Raw genomic sequence first — 18,669 nt, 5'->3', positions numbered from 1 at the left:
TAAACGAACAAAAAGCAGAATCAGACTTGTAAGTACAGAGAACAAATTGATGGTTGCCAGAGGGGTAAAAGGTGGGGGGATGAGCAAAATGTAAAAGAGTGGGAGATACAGGCTTTTAGTTATGGAATGAAGTCATGGGAATATAAGGCATAGCATTAGGAATATGCTCAATGATACTGTAATGATGTTGTATGGTGATAGATGGTAGCTACACTTGTGAACATAGCATAAGGTACTAACTCCTTAAATTGCTATGTTGTTCACCTGAAACTAATGTAACATTGTGCGTTAACTATACTCAAATGAAAATTTTTTAAAAAAGTACTTGCAATCAGCAAAAAAAGTGTAGATTTTCTTGCTACTTATTCTTTTTCAAATTAGCTGATGCTGTATATTTTACATTTGAGAAGTTTGGTGATGTAAAATTGAAAAGACAAAAACTCTAACAAGTTTTTTAGACTGTCGTGTATATGTGTATGTATATATATATATATATACATATATATATTTTTAAAGATTTTATTTATATACTCATGAGAGACACAGAGAAAGAGAGAGGGAAAGAGGCAGAGACACAGGGAGAGGGCTCCTTGTAGGGAGCCCGATGTGGGACTTGATCCCGGGACCTTGGGATCACGCCCTGAGCTGAAGTCAGAAGCTCAACCGCTGAGCCACTCAAGTGTCCCTATATATATGTTTCTTTTATGTCTATATTCTTATTTTTCTTTTTTCTTTTCATCTACCTCTAACTTGTATTGATTGCTTATATTTTAGAGTATCCTGTAATATCTTATAGACATAAATAATGGGCTCTAACTAAATGTACAAAATTAAAGTATGGATAATAGTATCATAGCTCTTAATAAAATTTGAAAGCATAAAAAGAAGGAAATCATATTTATTTTTAATCATAATTATATTAATTTAATCTTTTCATTCTGACTAAACTCACAGAAGAGTAGGAATATTAATAGGCAATATACACTTATTTTCAATCTACTATATTTGTTTTGTTGAATACTTTTTCCTTAGGAAGGAGACCGCCTAAGTGATGAAGATCTGTACAAATTTCTTGCTGATATGAGAAGGCCATCTTCTGTTCTACGGCGACTAAGACCTATTACAGGTATTTTCAAATTTTGAGTAGACATCATTACAACCCTTATCATCACTAATATGTCATATTGTTGGTAATTATGTAATCCTTTTTTCACTTATCTGACCCAGATGTCTTCTTTGCACAATGCTTGTCTCCTTCATCTTATTATTCTACTTTCATGGTCTTAACAGTTTATATGCAAGATTCCATACTTTTGATTATTTGAGTACTGAAATGAGAATGATGCATAATATCATGGCTAAAAATTATTTTCTAGGGGAAAGAAAATGTACATAGAATGGTAAATATTTCAGAAACAGATTCATATTATAATCAGAGCAAATCATTCCAGAGTCAAACTGTTTTGTTTTTTGTTCCAGAGTGAAAAAGCTTAAATCACTTAACTTTCAAAATGTTGGCTTTTTATGCTAGGTCCCTTTATCTGGTTTGTTTTGTTGTTGTTGTTGTTGTTTGCTTTTGCTTCTTCTGATTCATTCAGTAGGCATTTATGATTTTACATGTACTTTATGTCAGTATCAGTAGTTTACATGAGACTTGGTAGGATGAAATAATTTAAAGGTCTGAGATGATAGTAATTTTGAGTTCTTTCCAGACTTCTTGCAAAAATAGGATCTAAATCCTTCCAAGAACATGTTTACATGAGGTTTTTATATTTACATTGTTTTTATAATATATTTTTATATGCAGCTCAGCTGAAGATAGATATTTCTCCTGCACCTGAAAATCCCCATTATTGCCTAACTCCAGAGCTGCTTCAAGTGAAGCTTTATCCAGACAGTAGAGTCAGACCTACCAGAGAAATTTTGGAGTTTCCTGCCAGGGATGTCTATGTTCCAAACACTACTTACAGGTAACACATTTTAATTTTGGAGGTTTCTGAAATTGGATACTATATATTCTTTTTTTTTTTTTTAAGATGTTGTTTATTTATTCATGAGAGAGACAGAGACGCAGAGACACAGGCAGAAGGAGAACCAGGCTCCCTTCAGGGAGCCCAATGCGGGACTCAATCCCAGGACCTGGCATCATGACCTTGAGCCAAAGGCAGACACTCAACCACTGAACCACCCACGTGCCCCTAGATACTATACATTCTATTATTAAAGTAGAACTAGAATGAAACTTTCTAAAAATCTTTCCTAGCTTTGTTACTTATTCCATTTCTTACTGTGTGATTTTTAGTAACAGCTATAATGTATTCAACTTGTACTACTTGCCAGGTCAAATGTTAATTACTTTACATACATTATCTTATTTATTACTCATAGCTTGAAGTAGATATTACTTTCATTTGAAAAGTGAATAAAGGGATGGAGAAGTCAAGTATCCTTCACTGTGGTGGAGCTAGCCTGGAATTGTGGGCTGTGAGATTAAAACATTTGAACTCCTATTACTGTTATTTCCTCAGATGTTCTTATTAGCAGAATCTAGCATTCCAATGGAACCAAATTTATGTGGCTGCACTTTGGTCCAACAACTAATTAACAATGTTTATTGATCCACTACTCAGAATACTTGACACCAGGTTATTAGATAGGCTTTCTAGGCTGAGCACTCCTTAACTCTAAGGGTTCATTTATTTATACTCCTTATAAATGAAGCTCCGTTACTTGTGAATGCTTAGCCCATGACTCGACATTGGGATAGACAGTAAGGCATCTCAGATTTCCCCACCCTAACATTCTAGCCCAGACTTCCCCATCCTAGCATATTTCACCACCAAGCTACTCAGTTTCTAAGGCCAAAAAATTTAGAATCTAGGTGATTTCTCTCTCTCTCTCTCTTTTTAATTTAAATTCAATTTGCCAACATATAATGTAGCATCCAGTGCTCATCTCATTGTGTGAGCTCCTTAATAATGCCCATCATCCAGTTACCCTATCCCGCCCCTTCTGCAACCCTTTGTTTGTTTCCCAGAGTTAGCAGTCTTTCATGGTTTGTCTTCCTCTCTAATTTTTCCCCACTCAGTTTTCCTCCTTTCCTTTATGGTCCCTTTCACTATTTCTTACATTCCACATATGAGTGAAACCATATGTTAATTGTCTTTCTCCAATTGACTTATCTCACTCAGCATAATACCCTCCAGTTCGATCCATGTCAATGTAAATGGTAGGTATTCATCCTTTCTGATGGCTGAGTAATATTCCATTTTATATATGGACCATATCTTATTCATCCATTTATCTGTTGAAGGACATCATGGTTCCTTCCACAATTTGGCTATGTGGACATTGCTGTTATGAACATTGGGGTGCAGGTGTCCTGTCATTTCACTACATCTGTATCTTTAAGGTAAATTCCCAGTTGTATAACTGCTGGGTTGTATGGTTGCTCTATTTTTAACTTCTTGAAGAACCTTCGTACTGTTTTCCAAAGTGGCTGCACCAGCTTGTATTCCCACCAACATTGCAAGAGAGTTCTTCCACATCCTCGCCAACATTTGTTGTTTCCTGTCTTGTTAATTTTCACCATTCTCACTGGTGTGAGGTGGTATCTCATTGTGGTTTTGATTTGTATTTCCCTGATGGCAAGTGATGTGGAACATTTTTTCATGTACTTATTTGGCCATGTGTAGGTATTTTTTGGAGAAATGTCTGTTCATGTCTTTTGCCGATTTCTTAAATTTTTTTAAAATTTATTTATTTATGATAGTCACAGAGAGAGAGAGAGAGAGAGAGGCAGAGACACAGGCAGAGGGAGAAGCAGGCTCCATGCACCGGGAGCCCCATATGGGATTCGATCCCGGGTCTCCAGGATCGCGCCCTGAGCCAAAGGCAGGCGCCAAACCGCTGCGCCACCCAGGGATCCCTCTTTTGCCCATTTCTTGACTGGATTGTTTGGTTTTTGGGTATTGAGTGTGATGAGGTCTTTATAGATCTTGGATAATAGCCCTTTTCCTGATATGTTATTTGGAGATCTCTTCTCCCATTCTGTAGTTCACCGTTTAGTTTTGTTGATTGTTTCCTTTGCTGTGTAGCTTTTTATCTTGATGAAATCCTAATATTTCATTATTGCTTTTGTTTCCCTTGCCTTTAGAGACATGTCTTGCAAGAAGTTTTGGAATCAAAATGATTTCTCTCATTTTCTTACTCCACAAAAGTTTTATAGGCTCTGCTTTTCAAATGTGTCCCAAATCCTATAATTCTTACCTTCTCCACTTTTTTTTAGGGTTTTATTTATTTATTTCAGAGAGAGAGAGTGAGCATGTGCACACCAGCAAGGAGAGGGCCAGAGGGAGAGAATAAGAAGTAGACTCCCCACTGAGTGCAGAGCTCAAAATGGGACTCCATGTGGAGTTTGATGCAGGGCTTAGCGAGGGGCTTGACTAGGGGCTCCAAGTGAGACTTAGTCCCATGACTTTGAGATCATGACCTAAGTTCCAGTCACATCTTTAACCGAGACACCCAGGCATCCCTTACCTTCTCCGCTTTTAAAACTCTAGCAAGTCAGTATCTAGATCAGCACTGTCAAATAGAAATATAATGGGAACTACATTTGGAATTTAAAATTTTATAGTTCTGACACTAAAAAAATAAAAAGAAACAAGTGAATTTAATTTTAATTATGTTATTTAACATTATATATGAAATATTATCATTTCAACATGTAATAATTATAAAAACTGTTGAGATATTTTAATGTTTTTCTTTCCTCCAAAAAATCTTCAACATGGGGTATGTATTTTTCGCTTAAATCATATCTCAATCTCAGATTAGCCACATTTCAAATGTTTAGTTGCTGCGTGGGGCTAGAGGTTGGCATATTGAACAGCTTCTGATCTCAGATTTTTCTCTACCTTTTTAAGTTGATCATCTTCCTTTAACTCTGCCTAAAGCAATACTCAGCATTATCGCCAGAGAGATTTTCAAATGTTCTCAATCAGACCATTCATTCTCCCATCTAAAACTCTTCAGTGGCTTCCATCATAAGGAGAAAAAGAATGCTTTTTAAAATAATAATCTATAAGACTCTACATGATCTGGCCCTGCCTATCTCTAACTTCATATCCTACTCTGATTGGCTTATTTTACTTTAGCGTCAGTGACCTTTTTACTCATCCTTGAACAAACAAAATTCCATTGTCCTTAAGGCTTTTCCATTTGTTCCTCTATTTGCCTGTTTTCCCCCAGATCTTTGTGTGGTTTGGTTCCTTATTTAGACATGCATCCGCTTAGATCACTGCCTAGAGAGGTTCACTCTCATTACCCTGGGTAAAAAGATCCATTGCTACTTTCCTCCACTTCTTCACCTTTCTTTATATTTATCATTATCTAGCATTACATTATGTAGTTACATGATCAGATTTTTTTTTCATTAGAATGTAATTACTGTAAAGGGCAGGGACTTGTCCGTTTCCTTTATTGCTTTATTTTCAGCATCTAGAATAGTGTGCTAGCACACAGAAAGCCCACAATAAACATTTATTCATTGATTTGAGAAATACAGAACTGTATAATGGTAGGAGAGTAGGATTTAGAGTCACAGAGATAGGGGTGTGATTTCTGACTCTACTATGCTCTGTTTGGTGACCTGGGATGAGTTACTTAGTTTATTGGATAGTTTTCTTATTAATAAAATGTGAGGTAATAAGCATACCTGCTTGCCTTGTGAGGGTATAGAGCATAAGACACTGCATATATTTTACACTTAGTGTGAGCAGAATTTCTGGAAGTAAGGCTAAAGAAAATATGCATTTAAAAGGAAAAAAGGTATTATGAAATTGTTCTTCTATAAATTATATGTTTAAGTACTTACAAGCACATGGAATAAAGAAGGGATTATATAATCCAATATTTGTATGAAACCTTTTTGTGGTTATGAACTGTAGTATTATCTAGTATAGAAATCTCATCTAGAGCATCCCTAACTTGTGTTTATCTGTCTTGCCTCTGCTTGGATTATTTCAGAGATAGAGGAAATAAAATCGGGGGATTTGAGTGGTCTTTTCATTTTCCTACTTATATTTGTTATTTACATATTTATGTTTTTAAAAAGAATTGTATGAATATAGTTAAAGTTCACATAAGTACCATCAGCTTAATATTAAAAACAGAGGTCCTTCATCTTATTCCTATCAGCCTTCCCCTACCTTGATGTCTAATTTTCAGCAGTCACTGGTAACTCTTTTTGCTCCCTCTTTTGGTATTTTATTCCTTGTTTTCTAAATAACATACTCATACTACTATTTCTTGATCCTTATTCCATTTTAAATATTTATTTACTGTTCTAGAAGATGACAGTTTAAATTTTTATTTCCTTCCTAAAAATGCATGACTTGCATAAATCCAAAAAAAAAAACCAACAACATAAGATTGTCATCTCTTCCATATATTTATATCCCAGTTTTTCATTAAATTGTGTTAATTTTTCTTTTTTTTTTTTTTTACTGTTTGTGATTCTTATGTAACTATTTTTGCAGTGGAGCCATGTAGATTACTAGGATTTTATTTCTGCATTTGATTTATATAACACTGAGTTTTCCTGAAGTAGTTATATTATTTAGTTTCCCTGCCTTTCTGTGTGTTATCCCTAAAATTCATCATGCAGTGAAATGCATCAGATAATCATTTCCTACCTTGCAACTTCCTTAGTTTCCCTTGCAACTAAATTGTAAGTGTGGCAGAGGGAGATTCCTAGGCTTACTAAGTTTACTGTAAAGGTGTTGTCTTGGAGCCTCTTTACCATAATCCTGGAAATTCTCTTTGCATTTCTTTTGCCATGGGGTCCTTATTTCCTATATATTTTTGTTGTTTTACTCGTTTTATTGACAGCTTTCAGTATCTTCCTGAAATAGGGTATATGGGAGTACATTTTCTGATACTTTCATTTCTGACAATGTTTATTTTAACCTTTACTCCAGAATTAGTAATTTTGCTGGATACAATATTCTAAGTTGTAAATTGTTTTCTGTCAAGATTTTGAAAACATGACATAACTATCTTCTTGCTTTAAGTGATGTTTTTGAGTCGTCCAATATACTTTTTTCTTTTTTTTAAGATTTTATTTACTTGCGGGAGAAAAAGAATGAGCAAGCATGAGTTGGGAGTAAGGGCAGAGAGAGAGGGAGAAGCAGACTCTCCATTGACCAACATGGGGCTTGATCCCAGGACCTTAAGATCATGACCTGAACTGACCACTTAACTGACTGAGCCACCCACATGCCCCAAGTGTTCCAGTGTATTTCTGATTGCTAATGCTTTGTTGGTATCTTTTCCTTTGAAGGCTTTTTTGATTTGTTTTCTTAATCCTTGGTGTTCTGAACTTTCATGTGATGTGCTGATATGATAACATTTATTTAGTGCTTTATAGTATTTCATTTAAATCAATTTATTCAGTGTCAGAGGAATCTTATAAATTATATAATTCTGACAGTATTGTCATTTATTTATCTTTTATTTGTTACAAATAAATAAGGGATAAACTTATCTGGATTTGACCAAGATCTTATTTTATTTTCTGTGTTCTTCATCCTTTGAGATAATAGTATATCTGGCATTTATAGTTTTTGACAATATGAATAACGTTAAAATTTCTTATTGCTAGATAATTAAAGCAGGCAGAACACCTTTATTTACTTTTTTTTTCCCTAAAGATTTTATTTATTTATTTATGAGAGAGAGAGAGAGAGAGAGAGAGAGAAGCAGAGACATAGGCAGAGGGAGAAACAGGCTCTATGTAGGAAGACCGATGTGGGACTCGATCCTGGGACTCTGGGGTCGTGCCCTGAACCAAAGGCAGACACTCAACCACTGAGCCACCCAGGTGTCCCTTTATTTACCTTTTTATTTGCCTCAAAATATACCTCATTATTTATCCTTGTTTTTTTTTCTTTTTTCTTTTTTTTAAAAACAGGGAACTTTAGTATATATAAGAGGTCCTGGGGGACAGGGAGGGCCCCGAGGGGCTTCCATAATTTAACACTCTTCAAAAGCACAAACAACAGCAGGGGCAGGGTGGGGGCCAGGGCAGGGGTGGGCCACCCCCACCCTGCCCACAGGATGAGGGGCACATTGCAGAGCTTGTGGGTGGGAAGCTTCTCCCCCAGGAGTGACCAGTCACATGCTGGGGACAGGGAGGAGGCGAACACTGATGTTTCAGAGGAAGGGGTCATTGAACTTGTCAGTGGGTGGGGACAAGGCTGAGGCCACACAGGCCACTACATCCCCCCAAGTGTCTGGGCCAGTCTGGGGGGCCCTCTGACCCCCATATTTGTGCAGGGCAAGGGACTGGAGCAGTCCATCCATCATGGTTAGTCTTGTTAATACATTGATCCGTGAGGTCAGCAGGAGGGTTATGGCTTGAGCCATAGTTGTATGTAGCCATAGTCAGCCTATAGTTGAGTTAGGTATAACAGTTGATAGAGATGGCATCCTAGGATAATATGTATATGAAAGGCCAGAATAGAAAATCTAGACTTGAATGGGAGTTGGGTAGAGAGTTTATCTCAAGTGAGAAGACATCTTACTGAATGAGGTATACTATTTTCTCTCAAGTATGTATCTAGTTTTAATGTATCAATTACTCCTCCTGTAGAAGATGGAAAAGTTAACACACCAAAAGATTTAAATGGAGTTTATAAATTATAAATTAGTACAGTTTTGCTGTATGAGTTTTATGGAAATTAAATAAACATATATTAATAGCTCTTTCAGGTAACTTGTTATTTTGTGTTTGATTCTGGTTTTTATGATTGAATGTTTTACCGTTTGAAGTGTTTAGCATTGGTAAGGATAATTGATTGTCCAAAAACTATAATTATTTCCTATTCTGGCAGTAAACTTTTCATGTGTAAGAATGAATTTGTAGCTAATGAGCTTGAGAAGGATCTGGAGAGATCGTTAATGTATCTCAGTTCCTTAAGCTTGGAGTGTATCTAAATACTCTCTTATTTTAGGAGTCGATACTCATCCCAAGTGTTATTAGTGTAAGTAGCATTGTAGGCAAAAAATGATTCAATGAATGTATAAAGAACTGTTCTTCTCTAATGAGTGAGCTGTTTATTCTCAGGGAATAGTAGAACCAGCTAAACTATCACTAAGATTAGGTTTATTCCTATTAAATGTTTATTGAAAACAAATACTACTTTAATTCTAATATTTTTTCATCAAAAAAATTGGTTTCAGGTTCGAATTTTATATAATCTTTTTTTATCTTATGTACTTCCTTTAAGATTCTTATGTAAAATGCTTTAATTCTTTAACAGACATTGATAAATTGTAACATAGGATGTCAAGTTGGCTAAGTTTCTTACAGCATAGAAATGTTAATAGTGCTCTGTTAGTAATAGGGGAAAGCTTTTGAATCAAGAAGGATACATTATTTTAAGAAAGAGATTAATAATTTTCTACTGTAAGGGTGTCTTCATAGAAGTAAAGTAGTTAGGTACAGAAGAATATAGAAGTAGAATTATGGTTTCTATACTTTGTTGGTTTTTTTTCCTGTTACTTGTTTGACAAAAAAGTTTCTTTCATTTTAAATAAGAAAGATTATAAAGGTGATTGTATGCTTTTTTTAAAAAAACCAATCTCTGGGTTATAAAAATAAAAGAATAGTTTTTGTATTACTTGAAATTGTATTACTCTATGCATATTTTATGAAAAATTGGGTATGTCACCATATTTTGCAACCATATTTTATTTTTAGGAATTATCTAAAACTGGAGATTGACTGATTTTTTCCTCTTGTTACATGGGGATAATAAAAGTTCCTATGTCTTAGAGATTTGTGAGGATGAAAAAAGATAATACATATAAAGCTTTTTGCAAAGTGCCTGATACATATTAAATGTTCAATAGAAGCTGAGTCATTATTATCATTGGCTTTATTAGGTTACATTATGCTTAAGGAGCATAATCCTTAAAGCATAAGGATTCTGGGCTTTTGGGGGTACAATTAGATAAGAGAATTTTTTAAAAGGGAAGTTATCAAAGTTAGTGGTAGGTTGCTTTGTATTATTATTTGAACCTTCAATGCCCATGCAACCTGAACAATAAATCACATAGATTTATTATTCTCCTTAATAATGTTAAAGAATTTTAATCTCATGGATAGCTAATATTTTTGGGAATTTATAGTTTGTTAAAAAAAAAGCCTTTATCATATCTAGAAAATTTAGTAAACAAATAATTTTAGAACGACAAAAGGAGATTGTATGAAGCGTCATCAGATATCAGCTAGCATGCAGATATGATAAAATATTTGCATAAGTTTCCATTTATATTTGCTGACTAAATTGTTGCTGGATCACAATATTCTTCTGACTCAGTTTTAATTCTTTTTAACCTTTTAAGGAATGTGTAGCGGTAATCTGTAATTTCAGGTAATACACATTAGTGTTGGGATCCCTGGGTGGCGCAGCGGTTTGGCGCCTGCCTTTGGCCCAGGGCGTGATCCTGGAGACCCGGGATCGAATCCCACGTCGGGCTCCCGGTGCACGGAGCCTGCCTCTCCCTCTGCCTGTGTCTCTGCCTCTCTCTCTCTGTGTGTGTGACTATCATAAATAAATAAAAATTAAAAAAAAAAATACACATTAGTGTCATTATACAAATTTATATATGTACATTTTCCCAGTGAATAATAATAAAAAATAATAAAGTGGACACTAGGACTCCTTTTAGTTTATATACCACCATTACTTCATTAACTGTGTAGCAACCTGTGTAGAACCAGTATGAGGGCAGCCCTGGGGGCTCAGCGGTTTAGTGCCGCCTGCAGCCAGGGTGTGATCCTGGAGACCTGGGATCAAGTCCCACGTTAGGCTCCCTGCATGGAGCCTGCTTCTCCCTTTGCCTGTGTCTCTGCCTCTCTCTCGTGTCTCTATGAATAAATAAATAAAATATTTAAAAAAAAAAAGAACCAGTATGATTAGCTGACATTCCAGAGAGGTCACTTTGGAACTGAAAAAAAAAAAACCCAGAAATTTAAGCATTTTTAATGTAAGTTTTAAGAAAAATTTTGCACATTGTACTTATTTTTAGTATAAAACTTGAGTGTATTTTAAAGGGTTTATAGTGTAAAAAGGATTTTAAAATATTATTGTCTGAATAGAGGGAGGATGAATGGATTGATTGAAGCAAACATTTGGTTGACATGAGAAAATAGGTTAAAAAGAACTATATTCTGAAAATGACAGATTTCCTATTACTAACACCTTTCCCTCCCAGTTTTTATGGTTATTATGAGACAGTGTAGGAAAAGCTGTCTAAAAGGCTATACATGTAAAAAAAATATATTATTTTAGCTTAATTTGTTATTTTTTATATTTAAAAAATAGGCTTTTAAAGAAGCACTTTGAGAAATCACAACAATGTGATTTCTCAAAGATATTTTTTAAAAAATCTATTATTAAGCTGTGCCTAAAATTAGAGATTTTTGTATTTAAATAACTCTCCCTGCCCCCCCCCCCCCATTGATTCTTCACTTGTAGTATGTTAATTCAGGAGGAACCTGTTTGTTTCAAATCCTGTATAGGGGTTAATGAGGTTACACAAATATATGTAGTTTCTAGCTAATGTCATGCATTTCCTATTGTGCCAAACAAATGAAGATTTACATCAAATGCTTGCTTTATCAGGAAGTACATATGCTATCAGAGTATCATAGAAAAATACTAGTGTAATTCTTTTTTTTTTTTTTTAAGATTTTATTTATTTCAGAGAGAGAGAGAGAAAAAAAAAAAAAATACTTGAGCCAGGGCCAGAGGGAGAGAATAACAGGCTCCTCGCTGAGCAGGGAGCCTGATGTGGGGCTCAGTGCCAGAACCCTGGGATCATGACCTGAGCCGAAGGCAGACACTTAAACGACTGAGGCATCAAAGCGACCCAACTAGTGCAATTGTTATATTAAGATAACCAAATAATACCAGTGGGGAAGAATTTTTGTTTTTTAATTGAGTATCTGAAACCATCTGAAAGTTAGATACTGGTTTGTGTGTAATATTACTCATGTCTCACATTTGTACTTGACTTCACTGCTGCATTTGAGTTATAAAGATAAAAGTATATCTAATTGAGTAAACGCTGTCTGTTTAGTTTCTAAGAACTATGTCACACATCATGCTATTCTTAGTGAGATTGTTATAGCTGGCCTCTTTTCCAAAGTAGGTTTAGTTGTAGCCACCTCTGAACTTTCTTTTTTAATTTTAAAGATTTTATTTATTTGAGAAAGACACTGTGAGCGAGAATGAGAGAGAGTGAGCACGGGGAGGGGCAGAGGGAGAGAGCTCTCTGCTGAACTAGGAACCCCATGCAGGGCTTGAGTCCAGGACTCTGGGATCGTGACCTGAGCCAAAGGCAGGCGGTTCATCAACTGAGCCACCCAGGTGCCCCTGAACTTTCATATCTTTGTTTTTCTTCCAATTTTTAGAAAGATATTATCTAGCAAATACTGTTACTAAGCATAAGAATGAATGCAGTGGTTTAGACCTGTAACAGTTAAGAAACAAAATGAAAAGATGCCATTTGTTTTGATCTGGACCTTGGTTAGCAGTTAGGACTATGCCTCACACATCTCTTAATAATCCTTAGTAAACTTGTAGGTTTACTAATCTAAATGTAGTCTTAAACTTTTTATAATGGGAAATTACAAACATATACAAAAGTAGATAGAACAGTACATTTATCCTCCACTGTCATTCTTTCTTTCCTTTTCAAGTTTTTTAAAAAAATTCTAGTTAGTTAACATAACTTGTTTTATTATTAAGTAATTTCTATGCCAATGTGGGACTTGAACTCATAACCGAGTTTAAGAGTTGCATGTTCCACTGACTGAGCCAGCCAGGTGCCCCTATTTTTTTTTTTTTTAGTGGATCAGTTTAATTAGATTCTTTTTTTTTTAATTTTTAATTAGATTCTTTGTAAGAAATTTAGAACACCAATTTGTGAGGGTAAACTCCATTTGTGAGAGAAAACCCAGAGCAGAGGTAGCCCTGAAGCTGAGGAACAGCTTTGAGTTTTGGCAAAATTTGCGAGCCCACAGCTTTCTGATCAACCTTGCGCTGCTCTGTAATCTCATATTTCTCCTTCTCTGTGTCAAAGATCTCCCCTTCCTGGTGTCTTCATTTATGCAGCTGCTGCTTCTTGAGATAAGCGTCAGTGAGATGTTTGGGGATTTTCACACTGCTGATATCAATTTTGGTGAAAGTGGCAATGACAAATTTCTGGTGTGTTCTACTCGGAGGAACTTGGTTGAGGGCCAGAGGGCCAGTCAAGTAGCAAGCCACTGCTCAGTTGCTTCAGGAAAACCACCCTCTTGCCTCTGTGGCACCCAGTGAGGATGATCAAAGTGGTCCCAGGAATGATGCTAGCTCGCAGCTTTCACGCATGCTGACTGAAAGGTTTTCTGCCATGGCTCAACAGCTTTTGAGGCACATTTTCAGTAGGATAATACCTAGGCATTTTGCGAAGTTTAACCACTCAGGTACCACCATTCTTGTCATCACCAACTGGTTTTATAGCAGTAGCAAGAACCTTCTTTTTCTTTTCAACCCTGGATTTAGCTGCTGAATACTTCCTCTTGTACGTGGCCTTCCTGGAATACATAGCCCATTGGGAATATCTGCCAATTCCTTTGACTAGGAAGGGTTTTGCCTGCAGTGGGACTTCCCTTTCTTTGGCGTTTTAGCCTTGAGGTTAACCTTTGCCTTGCCACCAGCATCAGCCTTCTTGGCTTTAGGTTTCTTCTTAGTATCGGCTTCTCACCTTTTTCACCCGCTATCTTGCAAGATGGAAAAGAGAACTCGGTTGCCCCTCTCTACTGTTTCATCTATTACCTGTTCCTTTTTTTTCCCTGTAGTACTTTAAAACAAAGCCAAGTAATTATATCATTTCACTTGTCAATCCTTCACTATGTTTTTCTTTTGAGTAGTTTAATAAGCTTATTATGTGCTGATTGAATTTTTCCCCTGAACTTTTGTTTCTAGAAACAAATTGGCCAGTCAAAAGTAAACGTATATTGTTTATATTATGACCCATATAATTCGTGATTCTTGAATGAGGTTATCATATTATGGTAGATCGTGCTTTGGAATTGGGGTTCTTAAAATTTTTTTGTCATGGTACCCTTATAGTCTTGTGAATCCTATGTTCTCTTTTTTGGAATAATGTTTTTACATGCATAAAATAAAATACATAGGCTAACAAAGGAAATCACTTATATTAAATTATAATTATCAAGATATTAAAGTTACATGTTTCTTTATTAATGAATTAAATAATATCTAGCCAAGGTGTAAAAGTTGCCATATTTTCTAAGCAGTAAGAAGCATGTGACAATATTCTGAGATATCTGCAATAGTTGTGATGCAAAAGTATGTATGATTTCTATTAATGACAAATTCTCCTGTATTACTAATACTGGTATGGTTAGTTTCCTACATTCAAAATATAAGGAACTGGGCAGCCCCAGTGGCGCAGCGGTTTAGCGCTGCCTGCAGCCTGGGGTGTGATCCTGGAGACCTGGGATCGAGTCCCATGTCAGGCTTCCTGTATGGAGCCTGTGTCTCTGCCCCACCCCCCTCTCTCTCTGTCTCTATGAATAAATAAACAAAATCTTTAAAAAAAAAAACAAACAGGGATCCCTGGGTGGCGCAGCGGTTTGGCGCCTGCCTTTGGCCCAGGGCGCGATCCTGGAGACCCGGGATCGAATCCCACGTCGGGCTCCCGGTGCATGGAGCCTGCTTCTCCCTCTGCCTGTGTCTCTGCCTCTCTCTCTCTCTCTCTGTGTGACTATCATAAATAAATAAAAATTTATTAAAAAAAAAAAAAAAAAAAAAAAAAAAAAAAAACAAACAAAATATAAGGAAGTGAAAATTTTAGTGAAAATTAAGGGGCATTTTCCTTCCCATTCAAGTTTATAGCCCCTGCTTTAGAGAGTATTAGTTTTTGTATTTATTTTTAGTTTTCATGAATGTCTGGAGTTATTGCTGTATACTTTGCCATTCCAGTTTTGCCCTAGATATATCATAATAGCTTTTATTCTACCTTAATTGATCCTAGTTATATTTTAACAACAAACTTTTTTTTTTTTTTAGTTTATTTATTTATTTGACAGAGAGAGAGAGAGCACAAGTAGGGGAAGTGACAGGCAGAGGGAAAGGGAGGAGCAGACTCCCTGCTGAGCACAGAGCCTGATGTGTGAGGCTCCATGTGGGTCTCCATCCCAGGACCATGGGATCATGACCTGAGGCCAAAGGCAGATGCCTAAATGACTGAGCCACCTAGGTGCCATGCCCCTAACTACAAAAGTTTTTGAGTTGAGAGCTGTGTTTGCTAACATTTTAACATAGCCACACTCCTGAGTTTTTAGGTAGGTGCTTGCATTTCAATGTGAGGAGTGTTATCTCAGACTCTGAGGGAAGAAGTCAAGTTTCAGGAACAATAGCAGAATATGAGGAGAGCAGTTTTGTTCTCTTATTCTGAGAATTAGAGTATCTTCAGTTAGGGAAAATTTGTACTGATTACTTACTTAAAGCAATGTGGAGTGATATCCAAGATCTAATTTTTGCAAATATATACACTTGCTTAGAATTTTATAGTTCAGAAAATCATTCAAATGCCCTATCTTACTTGAGGACTCTGTGATATATATTTGGCAGGATTATCACTATTCCCATATATGGGATGTGGGACTAAGGCTTAGTTGCTCAATATTTGAAGATAAATAGTTACAGCCTTACCTCTTTAAGGTTGTAGATTATTGCTCTTTCAGATAGACCTAATCATTTTGTTAGACATATGGTTGTTCCCAGGGTTAAAGAAATAAATTTAGAAAAAGTTTTTATGTTTGAGATGGCATCCTTGATTTTATAGTTTCTAAAATATCTCTGAAACCTGATTTTAAAAAGACATTCTTTGGGAAATTGTTAATCCTACTTTCATGACCTTGAACTCAACATTTCAAACCAATTGAGTAATTTTGTCCTAGTTGATTTGCCATGAGAAAACTTTGGACTTTGATAAGAGGACCAACCGTTGGTCATTTTGTTTTTAATTTTCAAAATAGTGTTGGATGATCACTTTGCAGGACATAATAAATACAGTGCTGCAGTTGTTAGTGATTAGAAAAATCACAAGGAAATTTGATTATCCTATAGTAGAAAATGAAATATATAGCAATACACATTCTAAATAGGTTTTATAAAGCAGGCAAATAGTAGGAACTCAATAAATACTAGTTAATGCCATATTTTTTATTAATGAATGAGCTAATTGATTTTTAGGAATTATACTATAGTAAGAAAAGATAGAAGCATGAGAACATGCTGATTATAAAAACAAAAGAACATGCTGATAATAGAGTAACAGAGAATAAACAGATTATACAAAAACAGGTAACACCAAAATAAGAGATGTATCTTTTTGCTCTCAGTAGAATTCACACTGGTTCAGATTGAACTACTGGTATAGAAATTTGGTAGTGATTTACTAAAATCAAGTAGATAGACTATCTTTTTGATACCCTTGTAGTTTTTATTTCTAGTAGTTTTTTTTTTTTATTTAAGGTTTTATTTATTTATTCATGTGAGACAGAGAGAGAGAGGCAGAGACATAGGTCAAGAGAGAAGCAGGCTCCATGCAGGGAGCCCGATATGGGACTCGATCCTGGGACTCCAGAATCAGGTCCTGAGACGAAGGCACATGCTTAACTGCTGAGCCATCCAGGCATCCTTAGTAGTTTTATTTCTATTAATGATTTATTATATGTGCTTTACTGTTTTTTTCTTCACCTACCAGTTTTGAGGGGTACAGGCAGTAATGCTACAAGGTTTTAGAGGGAAGAGCCCTCATTTACTAGGATATTTGTAGAGGAAGTGAGATCATCTGTATCTTGAAGTATAAATAGGACTTAGCCAAGCAGAAAGGTATATAGAGGCATTCTAGACAAATGGAATGGCATTAGGAAAGTATATAGGGGATGTTTAAAGTAGATAGTTTTGATAAGAGCTAATGGTTTGTGTTGGGCAAGAAATCATTAAAGAGGTAATCTGGGACTAGATTATAGAAATCCTTGAATATCTGGAAGAGATTTGGATTTCGTTCTGTAGGCTCATGCCCTTCAAATTGGGGTACACATTTTTGCTATATAAGATATACAGGTCCACAAGATAAATATAACATATCTTCCAGGAATAGTACTTTTGGGAGGAAATAACTGTTTTTACATGAAGATTTATAGAGTAAAAAACAATTCACATACAATTTTAAGATAAATTATGAGATTTAAGATAAAACCCTAATAAGATTCTAAAAGAAGCTTATGCTTATATAAAGCCATTTCATCTTATAACTTTAGAATTGTAAGGATATGTTTTCAGTATTCTCAAGCTGTTACACTCTTTTAATAGATAAATTTGAATGACACAGGTTAAAGTAGTGTGTAGCCATTATTAATTTGTTTTAGGAAAATTGAAGGAAGATAGACAAACTTAGGAGGGCAGGCAGGAGACTATTTAAACAGTTTAAAATTCAGGTTAAAAGCAGGCCTTGGTAGGCTCTAAACAGTAGAAATGGGAAGAAAGCATATCATATTAATAGACTTTTCAAAGGAAGATTTGTATTCAGTTTAGTGGCTGATATAGGAAAGGTGGTTTACAAAGTTAGGTAAAAAGGAAGAGATGTCTTCCAGCTTTTTTAACTTGGATGACGGGAAGCATGGTGGTGCCATTAATGGATGTACAGAGAAAAGGAGGAGTGTGATGGGGTAGAGAGGAAGGATCAGCAGAGGTGGTAAGGCTTTGATGAATTTATTGGATATGTTGAATTTGAGGAAACTATAGGATATCAAAAGGAAGAATGGCAGATAGGCAGTATAAAAAGGAGAACTGGAGAGAGATCTGGGAATAATATATGTAATTTGGGAATTTTACTAATGGAACATAGACAAGCCCATGAGAATAGATAGAATTTCTGAGGATAAGAGTGGAACAGATTTTTGAAGATTGTGCATTGGCCCAAATATGTTGTATACTAGGAGGGAATAGGGCTATAAAAATGGATTCAGGTTAGGGATAATTCTTGGAGAGTATGGTAATACTGTGGGAGCAAAATGAAAGTCAAATTTGAAAGAATATTGTTTATTAACAAGTTAGTAGAGAGATCCAAGAATATGTGGACTGAGGAAAGGCCATTAGATTAGACAATTGTGAGTTGGTGGTGTAAATAGAATACTTGGCAAAGTAGTGAGGACAGAAGGACACAATTTGTGAATCATAAAAAAATGCTTTCTATACCAGAATTATCTCTCAATCTGAGCATAATTTATACAGAAAAAACTAAGTATTCCTAAAAGGAACAAAGTGAAACATATTGTGTAAGAATTCTAAAAAATTAGAGGACAAATGGAAGAAGCAGTTAGTATTAAATAAAGCATATTTTGTATTTGAGAGCTTCCAGGTTTTTTGGGAAAAAAGTCATTTTGGCATTCTGGTTTTAAAAAGTCAATTTTGAAAATAAAAATAAAAATAAAAAGTCAATTTTGAAAAAAAAAGGTCAATTTTGACAGTTTGGCTGTGGTCTTAAAAGCTAAAACTTATTCTTTTGTACTTTATTGGA

General features: G+C 35.4%; 1 protein-coding gene and 1 pseudogene across 3 annotated transcripts in view; one reads left to right on the top strand and one right to left on the bottom strand.

Moving 5' to 3' along the window:
* DOCK7 (dedicator of cytokinesis 7) overlaps positions 1 to 18,669 on the top strand; it is a 223,800-nt gene that overhangs the window by 75,035 nt on the left and 130,096 nt on the right. For all 3 annotated transcript variants that reach the window (XM_055304932.1, XM_055304934.1, XM_055304933.1), the window contains exons 13-14: positions 1,033 to 1,126; positions 1,808 to 1,970. In XM_055304932.1, the coding sequence (XP_055160907.1) occupies positions 1,033 to 1,126; positions 1,808 to 1,970 (257 nt within the window). The remainder of the gene's footprint in view (positions 1 to 1,032; positions 1,127 to 1,807; positions 1,971 to 18,669) is intronic.
* LOC129497804 (60S ribosomal protein L6-like) lies at positions 12,984 to 17,782 on the bottom strand (annotated as a pseudogene).

The sequence above is a fragment of the Nyctereutes procyonoides genome, unplaced genomic scaffold (genome assembly GCF_905146905.1).
Source record: "Nyctereutes procyonoides isolate TBG_1078 unplaced genomic scaffold, NYPRO_anot_genome, whole genome shotgun sequence".
Classification (NCBI taxonomy): domain Eukaryota; kingdom Metazoa; phylum Chordata; class Mammalia; order Carnivora; family Canidae; genus Nyctereutes; species Nyctereutes procyonoides.
This window is presented reverse-complemented; position numbering and strand designations above follow the sequence as displayed.